Source organism: Vombatus ursinus, unplaced genomic scaffold, assembly GCF_900497805.2.
Source record: "Vombatus ursinus unplaced genomic scaffold, bare-nosed wombat genome assembly UNPS02014792.1, whole genome shotgun sequence".
NCBI lineage: Eukaryota > Metazoa > Chordata > Mammalia > Diprotodontia > Vombatidae > Vombatus > Vombatus ursinus.
In genome coordinates this window covers 348,075-365,771 of record NW_020954570.1, presented here as the reverse complement: position 1 = coordinate 365,771, position 17,697 = coordinate 348,075, and the positions used below count along the sequence as shown (strand labels likewise).

General features: G+C 35.5%; 1 protein-coding gene across 1 annotated transcript in view; it reads left to right on the top strand.

The window, feature by feature from the left end:
* Window positions 1–17,697, top strand: part of LOC114048285 (solute carrier organic anion transporter family member 4C1-like) — a gene marked incomplete at its 3' end in the record, with an annotated part of 141,591 nt that overhangs the window by 73,335 nt on the left and 50,559 nt on the right. The window contains exons 7-9 of the mRNA XM_027869184.1: window positions 4,615–4,730; window positions 15,908–16,052; window positions 17,069–17,264. Coding sequence (XP_027724985.1) covers window positions 4,615–4,730; window positions 15,908–16,052; window positions 17,069–17,264 — 457 coding nt within the window. The remainder of the gene's footprint in view (window positions 1–4,614; window positions 4,731–15,907; window positions 16,053–17,068; window positions 17,265–17,697) is intronic.

The window sequence follows — 17,697 nt, the reverse complement described above, 5'->3', positions numbered from 1 at the left end:
GTGTATCCCACATTTCAAATTCAGTAAATCCAAAGCAACTTCTTTTTTCCCTAAATGTGCCTCTCATCTGACCCTCTGTATTCCTTCTGAGGGTACCTTCCAGATGAATTCCAACTGTAATTGCAAAGTCATGTTTGAGTCTTTCCTCTCTATCTGACTCCTGATAACTATTCAACTTCCAAATCTTGTCACTTCTTTCTCTGCGACATTGCTGGCATCCATCCCTGTTTTCCTCCTTATCAACCATTACTCTAATTCAGTCCTTCATCATCTTTCACGTGTACTAGTGGAACAGTTTTCCCATTGGGCTTTCTACTTCCAAACTCTCCTTTCTCTAAAAATCCATTTTCCACACAACTGTCAAAATAATCTTACTGTGTCACTCTCCTGTATCATAGTTTTCTGTGGTTCTCTATTTCCTTTAGATTAAACCACAAACTTCCCAAGCTGGCATTCAAACCCTTTCACACTCTTGTCTTAGCCAGTCTTTTCATGCATTTCACAATATTCTCCTTCACATATTCCATGTTCCATCCAAACCATCTTATTTATTGTTCCCCAGAGACAGAAATTCATCTTCTAGCTCTTTATACATATTTTTGTCCTATATCTGTAATTCATGACCTCTTTCACCTTCCCCTATTAGAATTCTTAATGACCTTTAAAAGTTCAACTCAAGTCTGCATCCAACATGGTGCTTTCTTAATATCCTCTATTGTTTGTCCTTTCTTTTTGCTCAAATGATTTTTAGTTTTTTACTTGTATCCTTGAAGTCACAGATTATTTTGTTGTTGCTTTCTATTGGTGTCCTCAGCACCTAGCACAGTACTTTGTACATAGTAGGTACTTAATAAATGCTTGTTAAAGTTAATCAAATGTGAGATTCTGTGATCTGAACTATTTGGAACCTAGCAGAATAAATCTAATACTTCTCCAACATGATGACTCTTCAAGTGCATGAAGACAGCACCCCATAAAAATCTCCCTTTTCTAGGTGAAAAACCCCACATCCTTCAACTAATCCTAATATGTCATGATCTTGAATATCTTCACCATATATAGGTTGCCCTTCACTGGGTGCTTTGTAAGTTATTTTTATTAAAATGTCACATCCATAGAGAACACAGCATTCTGAATATGATCTGACTGTGACATAGAACAACGAATGTCAGCTCCCTCATTCTTACAGCAGCCCAAGATGGTATTGGCTTTGTTGATTATGATATCATACTTTTCACTGAAATTTGGTTTGTTGTCCATTAAAACTTTATCATTTTCACTTAACTATGCCTAACCATGCTTTCCCAATCTTGTACCTATAGTGTTGATTTTTTTTTAACTTAACCTTATTGAATTTTGTGTTATTTTGTTCCAACCAGGATTCTAACCTACTTATATCATTTTGGATCCAGATTCTGTCATCCAGCAAATTTGCTGTCCCTCACAGCTTTGTGTCACCTGCATTTTTGATAAACATATCATCTGTGTTTTTAGCTAAATCATTAATTTAAATGTTAAACTGCATAGGGAGAAGGAAGCTCTCTGGTGGAAGGGACTTTTATCCAAATTGATACCAGCCCTTTAATGAGTACTCTGGCTCAACCATTTCTGAATATACCAAACTGTACTATTTTCTCTATTGTCTAGTCCTCGTTTGTCTTACCAAGTTTATAGTAACATTCATGAGAGACTTTATTAAATGTATTTATCACATTCCCCTAATCTACCAGTGTAGTTCCCCTGTCAAGAAAGGAAAGAAGGTTAAATTATCATGATATATTCTTGATGAAGTTGTGTTGGTTCTCTGTGATCATTATCTTCTTTTCTAGACTTTCACTAACTATTTCTTACATTCTAGAATTCTTCCTGGAATCAAAACCAAGCCTATATATACTTTGTAGATTCTACCTCCTCTTCACCTCCGTCCCTCACTTCCCTTTAAAAAAATCCAGATACTTAATTTTTTTTCTAATCCCATTTTTCACAGTCTTTTACAATCTTTACATTCAGGCCAGGTGATTTGAACTCTTTAAGAGTAGCTTTTACTTGCATTACTTTAATTTCAGCTCTAATTATTAGCCAATTTTGTTCTGTCCTAAAATAATTTTTCTTGACAGAGGAAACAAATAAAACAAGAATTGAGTAGTTTTGTTTTCTTCTTAATCATCCATTATTATCTTCCCATTAACCCTGAGATAAATGAAAAAAAAAATTTTTTTTAAATTTTCCCAATTAGCCCCAATTTATTCTGGCCATTATTGAAGCTGAGACAGTTCTAAGTTTCCCATCTTTTGGTTCCCAGCAGCTGGACTATAGTCTAGCCAAATTGGCCTTGTTATTTCTCATGTGTGACACTCCCCCTGCCAACTACTTGCCTTTGTCCTGGCTGTTCACCATTCCTGGAATGTACTTCTTTGTTACTTCTGTCTCTTATAATCCATGACTTCCTTCAAAACTCTGTTCAAGTGCTACCTTCTACATAAAACCTTTCATGATTCTACTAGCCACCTTGTATTCCCACCACTTCATCTTACATTTCTTTTATATGTATTCTGTATTTACATATACATACACATATACATATGTGTGTATACATACATATACATGCATGTGTATGTATATGTGTGTGTGTCTATGTGTAGTCTCCCCTTATAGAAGGTAAGTTCCTTGAGGGTAAATCCTTGAGAGAACATCCTTGTTGATCAGAATAGGTCCAGAATAGCATTTGCTTTGACCCTCCTTGCACCTTTTGAAGTTAGAATTAATATAACAATTTCATTTATTTTTCTCCCTCTGTTGATTTATAACACAAATGTATTCTACTTTTCTTTTCCTTTCTTTTTTTTCTGAAATTTGTACACAAAGGTTATTTTTATTATGCAATGCAAATACCCTTTTGTCCATTTGCTCCTTTTAGATAAGTAGTATCATCATCTTTCTCCAGCTGAATTCCATCCATTTGTTTTTCTCACTTTCCATCAGTTTTTTTGTTTTCATTACTTTTTAATAATTTTTATTTGTATGTCATAATATCTACCTCATTCTTTTGGTTCTGCTCTTTCTCTTTTGTATTATTTCATAAAGCCTTTTCCAGTTTCCTTCGTGTCTTATAATTGGTGTCATATTATTCCATTACACTAACATACCACAATTTATTTGACTCTTTCCCTATTGTTAGTCAGTAAGGTTGCTTTTAGTCTTTTGCAATTACATACAAGGCTGCTATGAAAATCTTTGAATGACAGATGAATCTTATACTTTTGAATGTTTACAGAGCTTGTAAGTTTCTTAGGCTTTATTACATGAGCATAGTCTATAAGAACAGCATTTTAATTGCAAAACCATACATTGCTAAGTACATCTCCTTTCATTGACTTTATTTTCATCAAAAGAAGTTTTTTTAAAAAAAAAATTGTGTTGAGGCAGCTGAGTAGTGCAGTGGTTGGAGTGTGTTACCCTTGGCAAATCCCTTAAACTCTCAGGGCCTCATTTTCCTCATCTGTAAAATGAATGGATTGGATTTGATAACCTCTAAGCTATGTAAATCCAGCTCTAAATCTATGATTCTATGATCATCTGTAAAATGGAGGAGGAATTGAATCCGAAGTTCCTTCCTCCTCTAAATCTTCAATCCTGTGCTTGTATAAAAACATTTAAAGGAAAGAAGGGAGGCTACTAGGGGGAACATTTCTTTAAACACATAACACTGTCATGAACTTCCCCTTATTTGAGGCACATAAGTGGCATAATGGAGTGAGGAAGACCTGAACCTCAATCCTTCCTCAAATACTTAATAGCTGTGTGACCCTGGGCTAGTTACTTAACCTCTCTCAGTCTCAGTTTCCTCATCTATAAAATAGGGATAATAATAGCACCTATTTTATAGGGTTTATGAAGTTTAAAAAGTTTGAAAGACATAATTTCTGGGTAATTTAATCATTTATTAATAATGCCAGCCTGTTTATTAATAAAAAGATAGTCATTTGGCTATCTCCCTTAGACTAAAGACAATCATGGCAGTGGGTTAATGGCTTATATGCCCATTGGAAGAGGGGTGTTCCCAAGTGTGGTAATCAACTCTGATTGGTTAACAGTTAATGAGACAATGACTATTAAAATGAGGGACTAAACCTATTCAAATGAACTTTGGCTATGTCATTTACTTCTAAGTTACTTCCAGCCTTGGGCAATCTATTCAAAGAATTTATCCCTACCCAAACCTGAGTAAAGCACAATGGCTTCCCTACCTAGGTGGGGTCTGAACAAGAAAGTTACTCCAATCTAATTTTCAGTAATGTACTTCAAGAAAGTGAACTTTTGAAATCAGTACTTTTGAAAAAGGGGTTAACTCTGGATCGCCCCAGATCATTGGTTATTAATAATCATTTCTCTCAGGTTGTTGTGAGAGTCAAATAAGATAATATATGTAAAGTGCTTTGCAAACCTTATAGTGCTATATAAGTTTTAGTTATTATTATTAGTTTTTATAATTTAAGTTTACATATTACTGTCTTATTAGTGAAGAAAAATTAGACCCTGTATTAAGATATGTTAATTGTAGAAATCATGAAGGTTGTCCAACTTGTCTATTATGTCAAATTTGTTCATTTGTAGGCACAAGTTTAGTGCGAGCTGGAAAAGTTTCTCAGGTCCATCAAGATGATAATATAACAAAATTTCAAGATGAGGAATTTGGAAAGAGTTTTAAAGATCTGCCAGCATCTCTTCTGGTAATGTAACATCCTTTATAATAAATTAAATGAGAATATTTCATTTTTTGGTACTGTGACTTGGATTGTGAGGCATTTAAGTTTTCATAGAACATAAAATATTAATATTATAAGAAACTTAGAGAACCATCTTTTATAAATGTGGAAACTGATACAGAAAAAGTAATACAGAACAAATGTACAAGTATTGCTTTTTTAAGCCAGTCATTAAAATTTAGGAAGAAGGAAAGAGAAGATTCATTATTTATCTTTGCTTCTTGTCCCTAAAATATGTAATGATGCACACTACTCAGTGAACTGGCCTTCCAACACCATGTCATAGACTACACAATAGGCATTTTTGTCCTTTTAGCTTTTCATTCTTTATATTATCAGTCTATTCTTTTCTAAGTATCATGGTTCTTATTGAGGAGGTCTGGCAGTGTTTTAAGGCTCGATGCAAAAAAAGCAGTATCAACTGGAGGACCTCATCATCTAGAGTTCTGATTCTCAGTTCTTTTTTTTTCTGGCAGCACAGTATTCTTTGCCATGAGGAATCAAGGCACAGTAAATGTTTAAGTTGATAACACTGTAAGAGTTGGGAGAATCTTGCATTTACAGTTTTCAAATTGAGCAGCAATTTTTGTTGAATTATTTCTGAATTCAAGGTCTGGCATATTCTGATGTTAGTACATACATGTAACAAACAAATTTTATTTATTTTTTGAATATTATACTTATATGACATATGATAAGTGCACTTTATACTAAACACAATTATTCATGAATTTTTATTTTCAATAACTTCAGTATTTCATATTATACCTTTGTGAAACACTGATCTTTAGGAAATCTCTCTTCCGTTTGACTCTGTGCAGGACATTCTCCATGACAATGGCAAAAACCTTTGGTGAGATTCATAGTGGGTGCAAGCAGACTACAGAATATTTCTGTTGATGGCCTATGCACAAGACGTGGTGTGGGAATATCATTCAGGATATGTATGATTGAGAAATGAGGAGGTGGGTTAGTTACATAGTGAGAGCAGGGGATGGATAATACATGGATCACAGCTGAATTAAATGATGAAGTAAGGGAAATGCAAAGATGATATACCTAAACTCCTTGAGGGCAGGAATTATCATTTTTATATCCCTAGTGCTTAACATAGTACCATGCATATATTTTTTAAAGTTTGGAATACATCAGTGTGGAGAAATTCTAGTGGAGAAACTTCCTTCATCAATGCAAATCAGCCAGTCTTTTGTAACTTATCATCTTAGAGAGCTGTTTGAGGCCAAGAGAGGTTCAGTGATCTGTTGAAGATCACACAGTATTTGTTAGAGGCAAAACCACACTCTGGTCCTAGTCCAGCTTTCCATCTGCTATGTGATCCTGCCTCTCACTTCATACATGATAGGTACTTAACAAATGTTTGCTAATTTAAATTGAAAAGTGGCTAAGCAAGAGCCAGAGCCAGAGCCAGAGCCTTAGCCTCCTAATTAGTATATTTATTGCTTTGATTTTTAATTATTTGATGTTATTGTCATTATCTTATCATCATGAATCTCAGTTATACCGTTATGAAAAAAAAATGCAAAGCAAGAAATAAATGTGTGCAAATAAGTAGAAATGGCCTGTTTATTAAAATAAATAAAGACAATTATAAAAAATATTCTTTATTGTGCCATAAAGAACTACAGACTGAAAATTCCCAGGGGAGTGTTTTATAAAGATGCCCACAATCATGTTTTTTAATGGAACACATGCTGTCTACGGTTCCTTCAAGATAAAATTTAGGAACTCTTCCCTGTCTATTTTACTTGTTATCTCTCTATGTAAGTGAAAGAATCCATGTGACTAAGGTACAAGTTCTGTAGGTTTACATTTAATGTCAAGAACTTGAATTTCATTTAGAAACAAATAAGCAACCATAGTAGTTACAATAGTAATTGCCAACATTTACATAGCACTTCAAGGTTTGCAGAGAGCTTTACATGGATTACCTCATCTTATCCTCCATGCTCTATGCAAGGTTGTGATTAAGATAATATTCTGCTCTAAGATTACAGAAACAACTTTGGGTTTGGAGATGCCCAAGATGAAGAATCTAAATGGGAAATGAAATCATTTTGTCCAACACAAAGAAGCAAAAATGAGAAGTTTCTTTTTATAGATTTATGTTTGTAAGCCTAAATTAATAAGGAGTCTGAAAGAAAAGAAGATGTGAAGCTTTCCAGTCTGATTTTAACTTTTGACAAGTCACTTCCCAAATGTTTGGACAATGTGGCAACTTATTGAATTATTGAATTATCATCAACTTTAATGTAGGTGAGATTAAGAAATGGTGAGAGAATATTTGTTCCACATTGAGCTGAATACCAGAATTTGAATGTAGCTGCATCTTCTTATAAGACAAGTCATGTAACAACTTTATATAACAAAAGTAGAAGAATGGGAAATTAATTTGGCATATGTTCTAAGAACACAAATGAATTGCAACATTTCCATAGTTTCTTTTCAGTTTTCCTATTCTAAAAGATGACACCATTAAATAAGTATTGATAGTTCATCCCTGGTATGACAATTCTACTTTTTATACTCTGTGGCAAAATATAGGAAGAATAATTCGTAGCATTATTATGCTAAAATAACTATGTGATACTACCATTTCCTCTGCCTGCTTTGTCTTTTGAATATGGAATCAAAACCCCAAAGTTTTATCTGAAGGGAAAGGGGAAAAAACTTGTAAAGCAACTACTCTTCTAAACAGTACAACAGCATAGCATAGTGGATGTAGAGCTGTCCTTGGAATTAGGAAGACCTGGTTTCAAATCTTGCCTCTTGACACTTACTGGCTGTGTGACTCTTGATCAGTCACTTTGTTCTACTCAACACTTTAAGAATAAGTTGCATTGGAAGAGTTTCCATATTTGGTATTTCCTTGTACCAGTGACATCATAGGTCCAATCTCTATCCTTATCTTTCTCATATAGTGAACAGAAGCAAAAAATAGGTGTATGCTTACAAAAGATATTCACCTCTTAATAGAGAGTGAATGTCTTGTGTAGAATCCAAGTGGAAAAGAGATTCCTTATAGAAGACTCTGACATACTGCCAGATGTGAAGTCCTTTCAGTTAGTCAACAATGTAGGCATTGGAAGAAGGGAATTGAACTGGGTCCAGAATTGAATAGAAGGAGGACAATGACAAGGATTGTATTTGGGAAATTATGAAATCCAAAGCTACTTCTTAACATCAAAATCCATCTTTTTATTTTTTGTTGTTGTTGTTTTTTGTTTTTTAGTGAGGTAGTCGGAGTTAAGTGATTTGCCCAAGGTCACACAGCTAGAATGTGTCAAGTGTTTGGTCTAAGGCCGTATTTGAACTCGGGTCCTCCTGACTTCAGGGCCAGTGCTCTATCCACTGTGCCACCTAGCTGCCCCAAAACCCATCTTTTTAAACAATGCTGGTCTGTTGCTGATGTTAAATGGCTTTGAGTCATGGCACATTACAAGTCTGAAGAATCAAAATTGTGGGTAACCTAAAGGTAATGGAGATCTGCATAGTGGTATAAATGGATTGAAGCATATTACCAAATGTGATGCATGTACAAGAAGTGGAATAACATTTCATCCTGTAAATGTGTGATTGGAAAAGGAATTGGACTTGTGTAATGAGAGTGATGTACAACCCAAGTACTATATTAGTAACTTTGGAATATATGTGTATGTACACACAGAGACACACACATATATTAAAACAAACAAAAAAACAACTTACAAGAAGATTGTGTATGGGCTAAATCTTTTGTGGAAGATTTATAGGATGTGGACAAAAATCATGTATATTTAGAAGAAGGCATTATTAGGTTGCCAGCTGTACCACTTGAGAGAGAATTCTTATTCATTTAAGCAAATTAACAATTATTTATTGAACACTATGTGCTTAATAAGTGCAGTATGCCATGCTAAGTCCAGATGGCACAAGCAGTCTGGGAGAATATAAGATGAAATAGATAAGTAACTACAAGGCATTTTAAAAAGGGAGAGAGAATTGATAACCAAGGACAGTCAAGGAAGGCTTCATGGAGTTGTTACCTTAATTGAACCTTAGAAGAAGATGAGGATTCTGAGAGGAGAAAGTGAGGAGGGAGAGCATTCCAACCATCAAAGTGACTCGTGAAAACCACTTTTGACATACTTGACAAGTGATTCCCCAGAGTTTTCCTGAAGCCTTCCAGTGAAGGGAAGCCCATTCAATTCTGAGGCAATCAATTACATTTTTGTGAAGTTTTAATTGCTAGAAATTTTTAAAAACTTACATCAAAACTAATTATGTATCTTTGCAACTTCTACTCATTGCTGTAGTTCTGCCCTCTGGTGCCAAGCAGAACCTGTTTAAATCTTCTTCCACATGAAAGCCCTTCAGATATTTTAAGATAACTGTTATATCTTTCCCTATGTCATCTTTCCTCTATCTTTTCTCTAATGTCTCTGGTTGTATATATCATTAATTTTTAAGTTCCATTTTTCCATTTTTTCCCCAAATATCACTAACTCCTTCAACTAATCTTCACGTAGAATGATCAGGAGGCCTATCCTCCTCTGAATGCTCTCTAGTTTATCCGTGTCTTACCCCCACAAGGTAGTTCCCACTGGTCAGTGTGTGTAGTGGATGTGAAACAGGGTATCACACTTTAAGCTCCCCACTTTGCACCAAATACTTCTTTTATTCTGCTCCCTGATTTGATTTTTGTACTTTGGGCTACATATAACTGTGCCTCAGGGACAGAATTGTGTTTGGACTATCAGAAGGTACAGTAAACCCAACTAAGGATACTCTGAAGTCACCTCAGCACCTATAAGTACTTCATGTCTCCTCAAAGCAAGGTTGAAACTAGAGTCTTCTATCTCTGTGCAGGTAGAGATACATGAACAGGAAAAAAGAACCATAAGAAAGACAGGAAATAAGTAAAGAAAAATTCATAAATACTACAAGATAAGAGAATTTTAGGTATAACCTTAAAAGGAGAAAATAATTCTTCAATAATTGCAACTCGAACCTCAGAAAAGAGGATGGTATGGCCACAAAAACTTCAAGGTACTTGAAGGGTCTAATAAAAGAACTGAATAAATTACAACTCAATGAAAAACTTGAAAGGGAATTTAATGACTTGGGAAAAAGCTAGAAAAACTTCAAAGGAGTAAAACATGTTGGAAAAAAGGCAGAAAAAGTGTAATTAAAAATTTAATGATACTTACAATAAGAGATATGAGAGAAAATTGAAAAGACACGTGTGATGCATACTCACAAAAACAGTTGGACCTTGGCCTCCTAGAATATGAAGAAATACAAACAAACAAAAACTCATAAATTCTGCATTTCAAGAAATCTTTCTTTTTAAGAATTGACTAAAAGAATTAGAAAGTAAGGGCAAAAAGCAGATCATTAAAGTTCACAGGACCATGAGGGAGGGTACCATTCTTTTAACCCACCCAGAAAAGTGATTATTAAACTCCAAAGCTCTTAGGTTAAAAAGGAAAAAAAATACTTTATGTAGCAAGAACAAAGCAAATCATATTTGAAGGAACTCTGTACAGAATAGTGCTTCAGGGGTAGAGAACCTGCAGGCCTTGAGGCCACATGTGGCCTTCTAGGTCCTAGGGTGCAACCTTTTGCCTGAGTCTAAGTTTTACAGAACAAACCCTTTTATTGATGGGATTTGTTTTGTGAAGTTTGGATTCAGTCAAAAGGCCACACTTGAGGACCTAGAGGGCCATACGTGGCCTTGAGACCGCAGGTTCTCCACTTCTGTGCTAGACCATCTCCCTGTGAGAAATGAAGACGATGTGTGTGGGGAGAAATACCAGAGAGTATGATATTCCATGGGTTCAAAACCAAGGAGAGCTGCAGATGGAAAATAGTTTCCTGGAAAATTCTGATCAGAGCCCTCTACAAAGTAAGACTTTTGAAGGAATTTATTGTTCTGCCCTTTAGTCAAGGCCCATCGGTTTTCGTCTAGGCTAAGAGCAACAAATGAAACTGGGATCAGATTGTTCCAAGCCAAATAAACAAACAGAAACCTGCAGATACCTAATACTAATTTCTGTCCTTTCCCTGCTAAAATGAGGATCCTAGAGTCCAAGGACCCCTGAGGGTTCTGTGGACTGAAATCAAAAGGTCTGTGAACTTGGATGGAGAATATAATACCATGTATTTTAAAACTTTTTTCTGAGAAGGTGTCTATATGCTTCACCATACTGCCCAAGGGATCTATAACATGTGGGAAAAGGTTAAGAAAACCCATCATAAAAGAATGGAAGGGGGAAAAAGTAATTGTAACAAGATTTGATGGAGAGAAAAATAAAATTAACAATAATAATTTTGAATGTGAATGTAGTATATTTACCCTTAAAATTGTATAGGGTACCAAAATGAAGAAGAAAACAAAACCAAGTAGTTTGCTATACACAAGGAACATACAAATGTGATTTATATGGAGGTAAGTAAGATGTAGAAGTTTAGAAAAGTTGAAGGGAGCCAAATTTTGAAGGACTTTGAATGTCAAATAGAGAATATTTTATTTGCTCCTGAAGATGACAAAGAGCTACTGGAGTTCATTGCAGAGGAGGGTGATATGGTCAGACAGACCTGTGCTTTAGGAGGATCTTTTTTACAGCTGAGTGGAGGATGGACTGGCAGGAGGAAAGACTTGAGAAAGGGAGACAAACCAAAGGCTAGTGTAGAGGGCAACTAGGTGACGCAGTGGATAGAGCTCTGGCCTTGGAGTCAGGAGGACCTGACTTCAAATCCGGCCTCAGACACTTGACACTTACTAGCTGTGTGACCCTGGGCAAGTCACTTAACCCTAATTGCCTCACCAAAAAAGCAAAAAACAAAAACAAAAACAAAAACCAAAGGCTGGTGTAATAGTCTAGGCTTGAGGTGGGCCTGTGTCAGGCTGGTGAAAGTAGCAGAAGAGAGAAAGGAATGTACATGAGAGTTGTTATCATGAAAAAATTAATAGGATTTGTCAGTAAATTGGATTGTGACCTGAAGAAGAGTGAGGAATTGAAGTTGACACAATACCTGGGAGGATGGTGTTACCCTTAACAGTAATAGAGAAGTTTGGAAGAGGGGAAGGCTTAAGGGAAAAGATAATGAATTCAGTTTTGTCCTGATTGAGTTTAAGACATCCAAATTTGGCCATCTTAGTTGAAGGTACAAGATTGGAGGTCAAGAAAGAGGTTAGGGCTGGATAAACTAAATCTGACAATCATCAGCAAAGAGATGGTAATTGAATCCATGGGAGCTGATGAGATTACCAAGTACAATAGTATTGAGGGAAAAGAGAAGAGGACCTAGGACAGAACCCTGAAGGATCCACCCACTTGAGCAGGCATAACCTGGATGAGGATCCAGCAAAGAAGACTGAGGAAAGATCAAATAGGTCATCTTAACTTTTATCTTGCCACTAGACTTTGATGACTCTGGAGTGAAAGTGAAGCCAAAATTTCACAGAACTCTGCCTCACTTGAATCCAATTTATGTGTGAGTCAAAAAACATCACCCATACTATTCTAGCATTTTTAAGTACCTCAAAGTATTGTGGCAACAGGCAAGTGACACAGCAGCAGGTGTGGATACATTGGAAGCTATAGTCACAACCTTGCATACAGGAAACTCAGGACAAAGAGTCATCTTCTCACTGGACTGAAGCAGCAGTGGGATTCAGCAGCCCCCTGGGTGTCTGAACAGCCTTTTTTTTAAAGGAGCACATTGCTCACCTCCTGGCATGAGTAAGGGGCTAGAAAAGGTGCCCTAAAAATTGCCTGCTTCACCCAACCCTGTCCTGCTTACCATGTTAGGCAGGGATCCCACCCTGTGGTCAAAACACACACAAAAAAATGTACAAAAACTTTTGCAAAGATGATTCCACTCACCATTGGTACATGGAATGTGCACATACTTATAGACAACATGAAATACAGTATACCTGAAAGATGAATAGCCCTCGTGAGTGAATTCAGCAGGCATTGCATCCAAATAGCAGCCCTGAGTGAAATAAGGCTGGCGAATGAGGGCCAGCTTACTGAAGTCAGAACTAGATACACATTTTTCTAGAGTGACCACTGTGATGAAGAGTACTGTGAAGCTGGAGTAAGTTTTGTGGTCAAAATTAATTTAGTCAACAAGCCTTTCAAAAGGATAAGCTTATATGCCTCCCAAAAGGAGTGAACAACAGGCTCATGACAATGTGATTGCCACTTGTAGAAAAGTGCCATACCACCATCACTGGTGCATATGCTTCCCCATGTTGAACCCTGATGAGCTCAAAGAAAAATTTTATGAAGACCTGGAGATACTCATTATCAATGTACCAAAAGAAGACAAGCTTGTAATTCTGGGTGACTTTAATGCCAGAGTAGGCACAGATTATCAGACATGGTAGGGAGTCCTTGGGAGAAATGGAGTCAGAAACAGCAACAGCTGTAGTTACTTACCACTGGAAATGTGTGCATCTCATGACCTTCTTGTCACCAACACTGCCTTCCATTTACTTGATTGTAGTAAAACTTTGTGGATGCACCCTCACAGCAAACATTGGAATTGTAAGCAGAAGAGACAGACAGGATATGAGAGAAAGGGATGTGTGGCTCAGAGTGCTGGACTGATCATAGACTTATCCTTATTAAACTAAATATTCGCATTCAACAAAAGTGGTGGCCCCAAGGCAAGACAACTACCAGAACTTAATGTCAACAGATTTGAGCATTTCTCTGTGGGTGAAGTTTGTTGCTAACTTAGAGGGAACTATTAAATAATTTTGAGTTAGAGAATGACATGGTCAGATATGTGGTGTAGGAATATCAATTTAGAAACTGTAGATAATGATTTGGAAAGGGATAAATGAGAATACTAATCAGGAGGGACATAGACATTTAGCAATCTATCTTTTTCAGGACATGCCTGAACACTTCTTGCTAAATAGTCTCTTGTATAGAAACAAAATAATCCTTTTCTTCTTCTTTTTCTTTTTGCTAAGTACACAGACATGGAAACTGGAATCCTGAATTCCAGCACCTAATTGTCGAGTTTTCTTGGAATGTTGTCTGCATGAAGGGAGTAATGTCAAATAAGTATGAGAAGTTAAATTGGAATTATATATCAAGTTGACAAGGTTCAGGTACAGATGGAAGAGGATGAGCTATAGTTTTGAAATGTTGAATTTTAGAGGCTAATGAGACATTCACATAGTAATGTTCAGAAGCCATTGATGATTCAGTATTAGAGTACAAGAGTTCTCTAGTACAATTAGGGTTGGGTATACAAATTTGAGTCATTTTCTTAGAAATGATTATTGAACCCAGGAGTGGCTGAGAGCAGAGAGACAGCCTGTAGGGAGAGAAGAAAGGGGACAAAGCTGTATCTTGAGGGAGCCTTCATACTTAGCCAATGGGAAAGTGATAATGAGCCAGAAAAAGGAGAAAGGTGGTAGAAACATAAAAAGAAGAGTATCACAGAAGCCAAGGAAGGAGAGAATATCTAGAAGAAACCTTAGGGAGGCAAGTTCTAATAAAGATTAAGGAAAAGGCCATCAGATTTAGCAGATAGGTGACCATGAACTGAGAAAATTAGCCCCCCCACCTCCTTTGAAATGGGGCACTATGAGTGTGGATCATATATTTCCAGATGTAGTTGAAGAGTTGGTTTTACTGAACTGCTTTTTCTATCTCTTATAAATTCTTTGTTAGAAAAATTGGGAGGGGAGGAATATGTTTGGAAGTGATGTAAAAACAAAAGCTATCAATAAAATAAAAACAAAAAAATTGGGGCTTTGGAGAAATTTTGACTGAGTATGGAAGTTGGAAACCACATTATCGTGAGTGATTCATGAGGAAGTGAATGTAATGAGAATAGACAATACTGTCTAGGAGCTTGTCAATGAAAGAGTGTTTAAAGAGATGGCAATAACAGCAACACTGTGTGATGACTGACTTTGTTAGTCTTAGCTCTCTTGAGCAATGCAGTGATCAAAACAGTTCCAAAAGACTCAAGATAGAAAATGCTATCCACATCCAGACAAAGAATTATGGAGTCTGAATGTAGATTGAACCATAGTATTTTCTCTTTTTTTTGTTGTTTTTATTTGTTTTTCTTTCTCATGGTTTTTCCCTTTTATTCTGATTCTTCTTTCACAACATGACTAATGTGGAAATATGTTTAATATGATCATACATGTATAGCCTATATCAGATTGCATGCTGTCTTGGGGAAGAGAAAGTGGAGAAAAATTTAGAACTCAAAATCTTATAAAAGCAAACATTGAAAACTAAAATTTAGTTAATTAATCAATTAACAAAAACAAACAAACAAAAAGAATTGGCTGTGCCTGACTAGTAGAGCAAAAGAAAAACAGATTCAAAGGTTGAGAAGAACATATAGCTGAATTGAGTTAAGACTGTGAAGAGAGGCCATATTTTCTATTGGAGGGAAAAGAGTAAGTAATTGTTAAGACAATTAATGATGTTAGCAATATTATGGGAAAATTAATCCATATGAAGAAACATACTGTTCTCAAATATTGTGTATATTTGCATATGAATGGTTGATATGATTGTTTAAAATCTATCTTACCTCCTCATGTAGTCCAGTAGACTCAGTGAACTATTTCTTTATAATGCTTCATCAGTCTGTACTTTGAGTTCTGTTTGGTACTTTGCCCACTTTTTCTTTATCTCATCTACCTAACACATAGCACACAAACAACAATGGTATTATGAACAATAAAAAAGCATGTCAAGCATATGCTAATACCTTTTCATATTAATAGGATTATAGATTTTTTTCTGGAAGGGACCCTGGAAGTTATTGAATCCATCCTCCTCATTTTATCAATAAGGATCTAGAGAGGTTAAATGACTTGCCCAGGATCATATAAGTAGTAAGTGTCTGAGGCAGTATTCAAACCCAGGACTTCCTGACTCCTAGTCTAACACAGTACTATACCAGCTGCCTTTATATTATTTATCAGTGGTTTTTTTTTAAATTTACTGTGCATGTCTTCAGTTGGGGAATTGTGCACTTTTAACATGTGATGGCTGAAAAGTGTCTTTTCTGGTTGTTAAATTATCCTTTTAATGAAATATAATCACTAATAATTCAGTCACTAACTCGAAACACTTTACTTATAGATTTTGCTGAAGAATCCTGCCTTTATGTGTTTAGTTCTATCCACCACCACAGAAGCCTTGATTACTACTGGATTTGCTACCTTTTTACCTAAATATATAGAAAAACAATTTGGAAAGTCATCCAGCTATGCAGCTACCCTTGGAGGTAGGGTTTCCTCCCCATTATATTAACATCATTAGGTTTAACTTTAATCCTAAAAACATAAGCTAATATTAAATATCTTTATTGCTAAAACTTTTAGTTTATACATATTTTAATGTGGCCCTTGTCAAAATTTCTAAGCATATAAAAGAAAAGATTCTATAAAACAGAAATGGAGAGGCAACATGGTATAGTGGATAGACAGTCCAACTTGGGCCTTTGATTAGGGAAAACCTGGGTTCAAGTCCCATTTCTGATACAGATTGGCTGTGTGACCCTTGCCAAGTCACTTAACCTCTCAGAGAGCTCTTTTAGACCATTAAATTGTATAGTAGATGCTGATTTGTTTTGATAGAGGGAAATTCCCCATCTAGAGTTCTTGATATCAATGAAATCATAGGTCTGAATTTAAAAAAAATTTGAACCAAAGTTAAATTAGTAAAAGTAAAAGTTGAATAACAAATGTCGGAGTAAGAAAGAATACCAGAAGTCATAGTTTAAGTTTCTCATTTTTAGAGATGAGGTAACTGATATCTAATTTCATTAAGCTTTAATATCTTTGTCACAAATTAAAGGTTTTTTATTATTTTATAACTTCTGCTTAGCAGTGACAGGTTATTGGATGTTTTGGTGCATTTGGCCTTTTGATAGATGATTCTTTTAGAGATATAATTTAGCAGAAGGGAGTCTCCAGAATCCTCTTCTCTCCAGAATTACCTTTAAAAAAAAATCTACTTCCTTTCCTATGACTTTTCTAATTTCTCTCTTGGCTTTTACTTTCCTCTTACTCACATTTCATTTTCTTTTTGCCTCTTCTTTCTTCTGCTCTTTCACCCCTTTCTTCTTTTTTTCTTCTACTTTTCCAACTCTATTGCTTATCTTTTTGGAGGAGGGAAAGATCTGCCATTGCTAGCTAGTTGAGCAAATGATTTGCTTTTTTTCTGAATATCATTGTGAATTGCTCTGTGATTGACTGTGTCTCATTCATATTCTAACTCTTGGGCCTTTCTTCTTTTTAGGGATTGTTTTAGTACCAGGAGCAGCTCTTGGGCAGATTTTGGGTGGTGTCATTGTTTCCAGGTTCAAAATGTCTTGTAAAGAAGCTATGAAATTTGCAGTACTTTCATCTATGGCATCTTTTTTGCTGACTATGACTCTAATTTTTACGAAATGTCCAAATGAGGCATTTGCTGGAGTTTTTCAACCATATAAAGGGTAAATATATCTTAATATCTTTTTTGATATTTTAACATCATAGTCCAAAAACATGTTTATTAGTCATCATCAAGTATTTACTAAGTAGGTACTATATATGTTCAATACTATATGAAACACTGTAAATCATAAGACATGGCTGCTGCTTTCAAGGAGCTTAAAATCATATGAAGACAAATCTAATATTTGTGAAGATTTGGAGGATATTAAAAATGATAATGACAGTAACAATAGCAAACATAGCAATTTAAATTTGGTACTTACTAATTGTACAATAAAAATTTGGAGAAGAAAGAATTGTATTAGTGTTGTCTTCCCTGCCTTTGATACTTGGAGACTTCAGTGATATCCCATCCTTCCAATCCATCAACTTTCTTCATAACAATAATAGTTAATAATAGAGCTTTAAGGTTTGTAAAGTGCCTTACAAATA